The sequence below is a fragment of the Elephantulus edwardii genome, unplaced genomic scaffold, assembly GCF_000299155.1.
Source record: "Elephantulus edwardii isolate Elephantulus edwardi_28Jun2011 unplaced genomic scaffold, EleEdw1.0 scaffold00140, whole genome shotgun sequence".
NCBI classification, from domain to species: Eukaryota; Metazoa; Chordata; class Mammalia; order Macroscelidea; family Macroscelididae; genus Elephantulus; species Elephantulus edwardii.
The window spans coordinates 7,283,251-7,292,030 of record NW_006399890.1 but is presented as its reverse complement, the minus strand read 5'-3'; the positions used below and the strand labels follow the sequence as shown (position 1 = coordinate 7,292,030).

General features: G+C 37.8%; 1 protein-coding gene across 1 annotated transcript in view; it reads left to right on the top strand.

Moving 5' to 3' along the window:
• GPR137C (G protein-coupled receptor 137C) overlaps positions 1–8,780 on the top strand; it is a 46,568-nt gene that overhangs the window by 21,997 nt on the left and 15,791 nt on the right. Inside the window, exon 3 of the mRNA XM_006894372.1 lies at positions 7,633–7,782. Coding sequence (XP_006894434.1) covers positions 7,633–7,782 — 150 coding nt within the window. The remainder of the gene's footprint in view (positions 1–7,632; positions 7,783–8,780) is intronic.

Genomic DNA, 8,780 nt, shown 5'->3' with positions numbered 1-8,780 from the left:
TTGACTATGCAAAGGCATTTGACTGTGTGGATCATAACAAAGTGTGGCTGACTCTCAGAAGAATGGGAATCCTAGAACACTTGATCGTGCTAATGAAAAACCTATACTTGGACCAAGAGGCAGTCATCAGAACACAGCAAGGAAACACTGCATCGTTCAAAATTGGGAAGGGCGTACGCCAGGGATGTGTCCTGTCTCCATACCTTTTCAACTGTATGCAGAACAGATTATCCGGGAGGTTGGGCCCTATGAGGAGGAATGTGGGGTCAAGATTGGTGGAAGATCTGTCAACAGTCTGCTATATGCGGATGACACAACCCTGCTTGCTGAAACTGAGGAGGACCTGAAGCTCTTGCTGCAGAAGGTCAAGGATTACAGCCTCCAATATGGATTGAGGCTCAATATCAAGAAGACAAAGATTCTCACCACTGGGCCAATTGGCAGCATCAGGACGGATGTTGAAGAGATTGAGATTGTTCACAGCTTTAGTTTGCTTGGCTCCACAGTCAACACTCTCGGCACCTCATATTAGATATTTGAAATAAGACTAGTATATTGAAAAAATTATTTTAAATGTAAACTTAAATACTCATTTGTAACCAGTAGCTACTGTATCGAACAGCACAGAAAGTAACCTTGAGAAAGAAGACTTGTACCTCATGACTTAATACACAAAACAGTATAAAGTGTATTATAAAAACAGTATAAAACTACCATAATTATTAAAGTTTGCTTTAATCAAAAGAATAGTCAAGCAGATCAGTGGAGTGAATAGACAGCCATAAACCAAACTATACTTCTATAATCTTTTCATTTTTTTTTTCACATTTATGCAGTCCAGTGAAGGGAGGATACCTGGTTATCCATATGGAATAAAATTCATCTGTCTCATATCAGACACAAAAATTAATTCAAAATGGACCATAAACTTAAATGGAAATGGAAAAAATAAAGCCTTAAGGCTTCTAAAAGAAAATAGAGAATAATATACTTAGAGCCTGACTATGGGCAAAGGTTTCTTAAGTCACAGAAATAACCACAAGAAAGCAAATGGACTAGACTTCATTAAAATAAAGTTTTTTATAAAAAAACAACTCATAAAATGCAAAAGGAAGCCATAGATCTCAGGAAAATATTTACTATGTATCATTATTTACTATCTATATTCCTGGCAGAGGACTGGTTTAGAGTATATGTAAAGATCTCTGCAACTTAATTTTAAAAATAAAAAGACAAATTCCGTTTAAAAGTCATCAAAAGATTTTCATAAACTCTTCACACACAATAACACACACACAAAAAACCAACCCATGTACCAATGGCAGTCAGTACTTGAAAAGTATCCAATAGTCATTAATTAAAAGCAAATTAAAACTGAAATGGGATACTATTAACCACCCATTAGAAAGTCTAAAGTTAAAAGATACGTAGCTTAGCTCTCATGCTTGGTTGGAAATCACCACTTTAAGTCACAGCCTGATCTAATTAATGCAAAGGAATTTCCCCTGGCTTGTAGCCTGCATTGCTTTTTTTAATCCTTTTGTTGTTGTGTGCTGTCAAGTCAGCAAGTTTTTAGAGGCAGTAAATGAAAAGGGAGGAGATTCCTTATCCTTCTCTGACAGAGCAACTGTGGATGGATTCAGACTGTGAGCCTTTGGGATTACAGTGCAGCTTCTTACCACTAGGCCAGGAGAGCTCCTTACCTTTTATCTTGCAGGCGAGAAAAGCAAGCAAAAGTGAAGAGAGGTCAGTACTACCTAAAAAAACCAGAAGACTTTGTCCATTGGACCCAAGAAAAGTTGCCTGGATCAGAGAAGACTGATATTGAGGCACATGAAGAGCACCAAGAAATGCTGGGCCCACACGTGTTGAAAGAAGACAAAGGCTTTCCCTTGGAGCCGACTGAGAAAGGAAGCCATCCCCTAGAGCTTACACCTTCTACTTCTAAGCTCCTAAACAAGACAGTTTGAAGACCAAGGTGCATCTGATTTAGCCATAGTCTTTCTTATTACTAGCTATGCATTCAAGAGCTGGACAGTGAATAAGGATGTCAGAAAAAGAATTGACACCTTTGAGCTGTGGTGTTGGAGAAGAGAACTGAACATCCATGGACGCCCAAGAGAATGAACAGATATGTCTTGGAAAGGGTGCAGCCACAGTACTCTTTGGAGACAAGAATGGAAATGTTGCTAGGAGGTACTGTTCCTTGGAGAAAGATATGATTCTGGGAAGGGTGGAAGGTTGGCAAAGAAGACGACCCTCAACCAGATGGATTGACAGTGTGACTGCTACAATGAGCTCTTGTGTATCAGGAAGGGTGAGGATGGTGTAGCATAGAACAGGGTTCAGATCTTTGATTCATAGGGTTGCTATGAGTCATGCTCGACTGGGCAGCACCTAACCTAACAGCAAACTCCTACTAAACTATGAGAAAACACATGTGTTAAAAGGCAATCTACTCGTAATATTTATTATCGCGTTTATGTCTAGCAACACCAGATAATGAAAGCAGAATTTGGTACCAGGAGTTGGGTGCTACCCTAACAGATACTAAAAATGTGTGAAACTTGGTTTGAAATTGAATAATGAGTTGAAGTTCAGGGGCATAATAATAACAGTCTAGATTATTTAGAAAAGACATCATTATAAATGTCAGAGGCTACTCTAGTGAGGTTTCAGAAAAAGAAGAGCTGTAACACTAGAGACAGACAGTGAGGAACAGAGACAGAAATGACTGCAGCAGAACCAGAAAATGGCATGAGACAACACAGCAGCTGATCCATGGAGTAAAAGCTGAGGACCTTCAGGCAAAAGGCTTGCTGCCAGATTGTTACCTCCAGACACCAGTGTAAGTGGTGTTAAAGAGTTTTGTACATCTCATCCCCAAGAAGAGTACAGGTTAGTCCAGAAGAGGAAGCCTGAGGAGTCAAGGAACTGGGAGTCCAAGGAGCCAGGAAGTAAAAGCTGCAGAAACAAGAAGAATGGTTAGATAGAGCTACCTCAGCTTCAGAGGGTAAGTCCGTGATCTCTCGGGCCTCAACAGGTAGGGCAATGGCCTCTGGGGTTTCAGAGGATGTGGTCACAGACTAAGTTTCAAAGAGTAAGATCTTCACCAATGCATTTGTGGAGAGTGAGACTGCCATTCAGGAGTGCCCAGAAGATACTAAATCTGCTGCCTAAAGATGAAGGGGACAAGACTGCCTTACCTAAGGTGTAGTAGACCAAAGAGATGGTGCCACCATTCAGCTGGACTCGAGGGATGGGACCACCAAACACAAGCAAAGCTGCATACAAGTGAACCTGATAAGCAGAGTTTACCCAGGGCTAAGGAATCTATCGAAAATCCAGAGAGTTTAGTCAGTACACCCAAAGTCTGGAGGGCAGAGTCACTGCTTAGATGATCTCAAAGAACAGAGAATTATTTTCAAGGCTTTGTTCAGCTGGCTTTTTGATTGGTATATAATTTCTTTGTATCCAGTTTTTCCCTTATGTATTAAAAATATCTGTCTTGTGCCTGTTCCATCATTTTTGCCTGGGAACAGAGAACTAGATTTCACAGATGAAAAGAAATTTTTCCAGGATGGAATATGACTACAGACTCAGTTATAATTGAGATGTTGTTGATTGCCTTTAAGTGCAACTCATAGCGACCCTATGAGCAAAAGTCCTAAAATCCCTCTTCAACTACTGATATTTATCAAAGTTCATAGAGTTTCCAGAGGCATGATTAATGATTAAAAAGATGGGATTGTGACATTGGGTTGATTTAAGATGTTTAGTATAATGTGATGAGGTGAATGTGTTTTGCATTTAAGAACGACATGAATATTGGGACTCAGATAATGAAGTATGATTGATCGAGTTGTGCTTCTCAAAACTATATGGTTGGGCCATGATTCCCAGCATATATATTGTCCTGCATTTTGTGAGAAGTTGCATGTGCTTAATGATACAAAATTATGTTTAAGAGGTTTAGGATTAATTAGGATTAGGGTAGAATGTATTACAATTATGTAAATAACATCTAAAGTAAGGGGCTTTTCTTTGGGATGCATCATGTCTCACCTTTTAGCCAACAAATGATGATAGCAGAGAAATTGGAGCAGTCTCGAGCAGGAAAGATCTCTTTACACACTAACTTGGTTGCAGTTACATTTGTTTTATTAATCCTGCAGTATTATTTGTTCTTTGCTCCTTTTTTCACAAGTTGTTGTGTACCATCAAGTCAGAATCAACCCATAGCTCACTCTCTAGTGGGTTTTCAGAAGCAGTAAATTACAAGGAAGAGGATTGACTGTTTATCTCTCAGGGAGCAGCTGATGGATTTGAAACATGTACCTTTGTGTTAGGGAGCTGTGGTAGCCCTAGTGTCAAGAAGCTGCACTGCAATCCTGAAAGCATGTGATTCAAGGCCACCAGGGGAGAATGATGGGCAGTCTCCTCCTGTGCATTTAACCGCCTCTGAAAACCCATGGGGTTGGCTATGGGTTGATTCTGACTCAAGAGCAAGTAACATCCACCACCTTTGTATTGGCAGCCCAATTCTCTACCGCTAAGCCACCAAAGTTTGTAGAAGCAGCTCCTACAAAATTATAGTATTTATAAGCTCAGGCAGAGACACACCCTATTATAGCATTTTCTTTTTTAGTTGTTGTGGTCTGTCAAGTCAGAACCAATTCATAGTTGACCCTATGGGGCAGTAAATCACATGAGACTAGATCACCTGTCTTTCTTGGGCTGAACAGCTGGTGGATTTGAACTGCATCCATTTGCAGCAGAAGTTCTTTTCATTAAGCCACCTACCATTGCTGTTTCCTTTTTAGTCACTTTATTTCTTGAAGCAGGAAATATAAGCTTACTTAAATTTATTTTAGAGGATAATGTTTACAACCATCCTGCTGTTTCCTTAACTCTACATTTTAAAATGTGAACTGAGTTGATTTTCGATTTGCTTGCTTAATGGTATTTGGTTTATTTACAAACATAAAAAACATACCCATTTAAAAACTTTCAGCTTTGATTTTCTAAAAAAAATTATTTACTCTTGTTAGAGTTTTCTTTCTTTTCACTCACATTGTTATATTAGCGGATTAGCTTAAAAAATGTACTTTGTCATTATGTCAACATTTTTTAAAATATCTTTCATCTTTAGTACCTTTTATTCTCATATACCTTTGCAATGGCTTGTTCTTACAACAGTCAGCTAAAATAATGATTCTCAACCCTGCCAGACCCAGTGCCTTCTTTTTATAATATATTTTTATCCTAGAATTAATAGATAATATACCTGCCTACACATATAATTTCAGATTTCTAACATAGAGAGGGAAGTGATCTAAAAATAAGTATTTCCATATGTAAATATTTGGGCATGAATGTAATATATACTTGTAGCTATACACAGAAACTATGAATGGGGAAGCTACAAATGAAAACTATTAAAAGTGTGTTTGTGACTTAAATACCACAAGCCATATTCCTAGTGTCATGATATTCTGAAATGTTTAAACAATTACTGGTCAAATTGTGTAACAAAGTACAAATTTCCCTCAGTTTGTACATTATTTAAACAATGTGAATATGTTTTGTTTATATGTAAAACAGTTCTGACTTAATGTAATTATGCACAGGTTTTTCATCCACAGGAATCCTCAGCAGGACATTTAAAATTATGGAGGTCATGGGATAAGTCTTCTATGTGGAGAACTTTCCTATGAATTGCAGGTCATCTAACAGTTCTTGAAGGAGGCTTGGAAGTACAAAGGTTAAGTGTTTAGTTGCCAACCCAAAAGTCAATGGTTTAAACCCACCAGCATAGGAAACAGTTGTGGCAATCTGCTTCTATAAAGATTTGCAGCCTTGGAAACTCTATGGGGCAGTTCTGCTCTATCTGGTAGTCACTGTAAATCAAAATCAATTCAATAGTAATTTTTTTTCAATAGTCTTTTTTTTTTTTAACTCAGTACAAATGGACTTAAGTATCTCTAGGCCTTGTAGTAGCTATGGTGGTAAGGAGTTGCACTTCCAGCTCATAGGCAGACAGTTGAAATCCACTAGTTGCTATTTAGGAGAAAAATGGGCAGTCTTCTCCCATGCAGTTTACTTCCCCTGAAAATCTACAGGAGGGTCAGCTCTGGGTTAGTTCAGCCTCCACAGTACATAACACCAAGGAACCTTGTGTAGGAAGTTCTTGTAGCCTAGTGAGTAAGGAGTCACACTGCCAACTCAAAAGAAGGCAGTTCCTATACGTCAGCTCTTCTGGGAGGAAAAAAGAGCAATATCTTCCTGTATAATCAGTCAGTTCTGACTGTATGGTTTGACTTTTAAGATTTTTCTGTTTCTGCATCTCCTGAAAGGAGCTCTAGTGGTCTAGTGGCAAGAAGTTGTACTGCCAACCCAAAGGAACACAGATGGAACCCACCAGCTGCCCCACAGGAGGAAGATGGGCAGTCTCCTCTTGTCTGATTTACAGCTTCTGAAAACCCAGTGGAGGGTCATCTGAGTTGGTTCTAACTCAAAGACACACAACAACAACAATGCCTCTTTAACTGTGAGAAAATAAATTGCTGTTCTTTAAAATTGCCTATGTGAATGGGTTTTGGTTTTGTTGGGGGTTTTGTTGTTGTTTTTGTAACTTGTAATATTTTTGTTATAGCAGCACCAGAAACTAAGGTACAGATGTTGGGTATTTTGTGCAGTAGATCTCTTTGTCAGTGGTGCCTCTGAGAAATGTTTTTAATGAGTAAGATAAAATATGTACAAAATTAATACAAAGATATAATAGATAAATTCAAAGGAAACAACTTTTTAAATACAGACTTTATGTTAAGAGTCTTTACAAGAAGTAATTACACCATCCCGAATACATTATAAGAATTTTCCACGCTTGGGGAAGTAGTGAAAACAACAACAACAGTGAAAACCATTGTTAAATTATTTAGTATTATCAATTGGAAATTGTCATTGGGCACCTCTACCATGTCATCTTTGTAATGGAATCAACAGGAAAAAATTAACTCTCTAATAATAAAAAAGAAGTAACATAATGGTTGTATTTCTGATCTGTTAGTTTTGAAATTTAATATATCAAATGGGTGAATTCTTCCATTCCTGATCGTTTTCTCACTATGACTGAACAACGTTTCTGCTTAGGGGAGCTCGGGTGGCTAAGGAGTTGCACTGCCACCCTAAAGACCTGAAGTTCAAATCCACCAGCAATCTCTTCCCATGCAGTTTACAGCCTCTGAAAACCTACTGGAGGATCAGCTATGAGTTGGTTCTGACTCGACAGTGCATAACCATAACAACAACCTTTCTGTTTAATACAAAGCTCAGATATTTTGCCAACTTGTTTATCCATATATTACTTAAGGAACAAAGGTAACCTTGGCAAAAGAATATCTTCCTCTAGCTAGCACTGAGCAAATTGGCAAAGAATGTGTACTTATAAACAGGATAATTTAATAAAAGTGATTCTATCTGGCCAGATAATCAAGAGTTTATTGTTACAGATACCATTCAGTGTTTGAGTGTTTTCTACAAGTGCATCCAAGTTGATATTACCATATGCAGGTGAATAACTTGTTCTGATCAATGTGCAGATATCATGATGATGATTTTACTTTCTTTTAGGGTATGTCTCTGTGCCAGACTGTTGTTGTGGGCTCTGTAGTCATTCTTCTCTACTCATCAAGAGCTTGTTATAATTTGGTGGTGATCATCATATCTCAGGATACACTAGAAAGTCCGTTTAATTATGGCTGGGATAATCTTTCAGATAAGGTAAGTGCCTACCACAAAATGCTAATCTAACAATGTAATAATGAAGTTAGTCTTAACTAGAATGCTTTAAATATTACAAACATTTTTTTAGAATCTGTCAACTATCAATAATCATACTTAAAGCTTTATGTTTAAAAATCCTCATTTACATGTGATTCTTAGAATTATTCACCAGAGAGAACTTTTCCAAAAAAGTATGTTTTTTCTTTTGTAAATAATAATAAATTTTAACCATAAATCTAATACCTTACTAATATTTTAGAGGATGTTGTATAAATATAGCTAAATAAATTTATTAACTGTCACTAGCTAGTGTCTTTAATTTGTTAGGATAAAATTAATTCTCCCTTACCTCAAAGCTACATATAACTAAATATTTCTATGTTGTTGTTGTTATGTGCTGTTGAGTCGCTTGCGACTCATAGCGACCCTATGTACAACAGCCCTAAACTCTGCTCTGTCCTGTGCCAATCGCACTGTCTCTGACACTCCCATCCTGATTATCCCAATCACTGAATCAATCCACCTCATAGAGGGCCTTCCCCTCCTGCGCTGTCCCTCCACCCTCCCAAGCATGATGTCCTTCTCAAGAACTGGTCTCTCCTCACAACATGTCCAAAGTATGTTAGACGGAGCCTCAGAATCCTTGCCTCTAAGGAGCCAACCGGTTTAACCCTTTCCAGGACAAATCTGTTTGTTTTCCTTTCTGTTTGTTTTTCCTTTCTATGTTAGAGACTTAAATAATAGCTTTCATCTAAACCTAGTGCTATCAGTCTTATTAATGAGAGGACATTCATATTTCCTTGGGTGTGTGGGTATTTACCACAGTAATTCCCCAGTATGCCACTTACATTATGCATGTTTATCTCTCAGTGTTCTCCAATGTGATACAGCTTTCTCTAGAAGTTTAACTTGGTACCAAATTTAAGGTCTCCTAGAATACCATTTTCCAGAATTTAAATTATCTTCCTATGTTGTTGTTGTTGTTGTTATGTGCC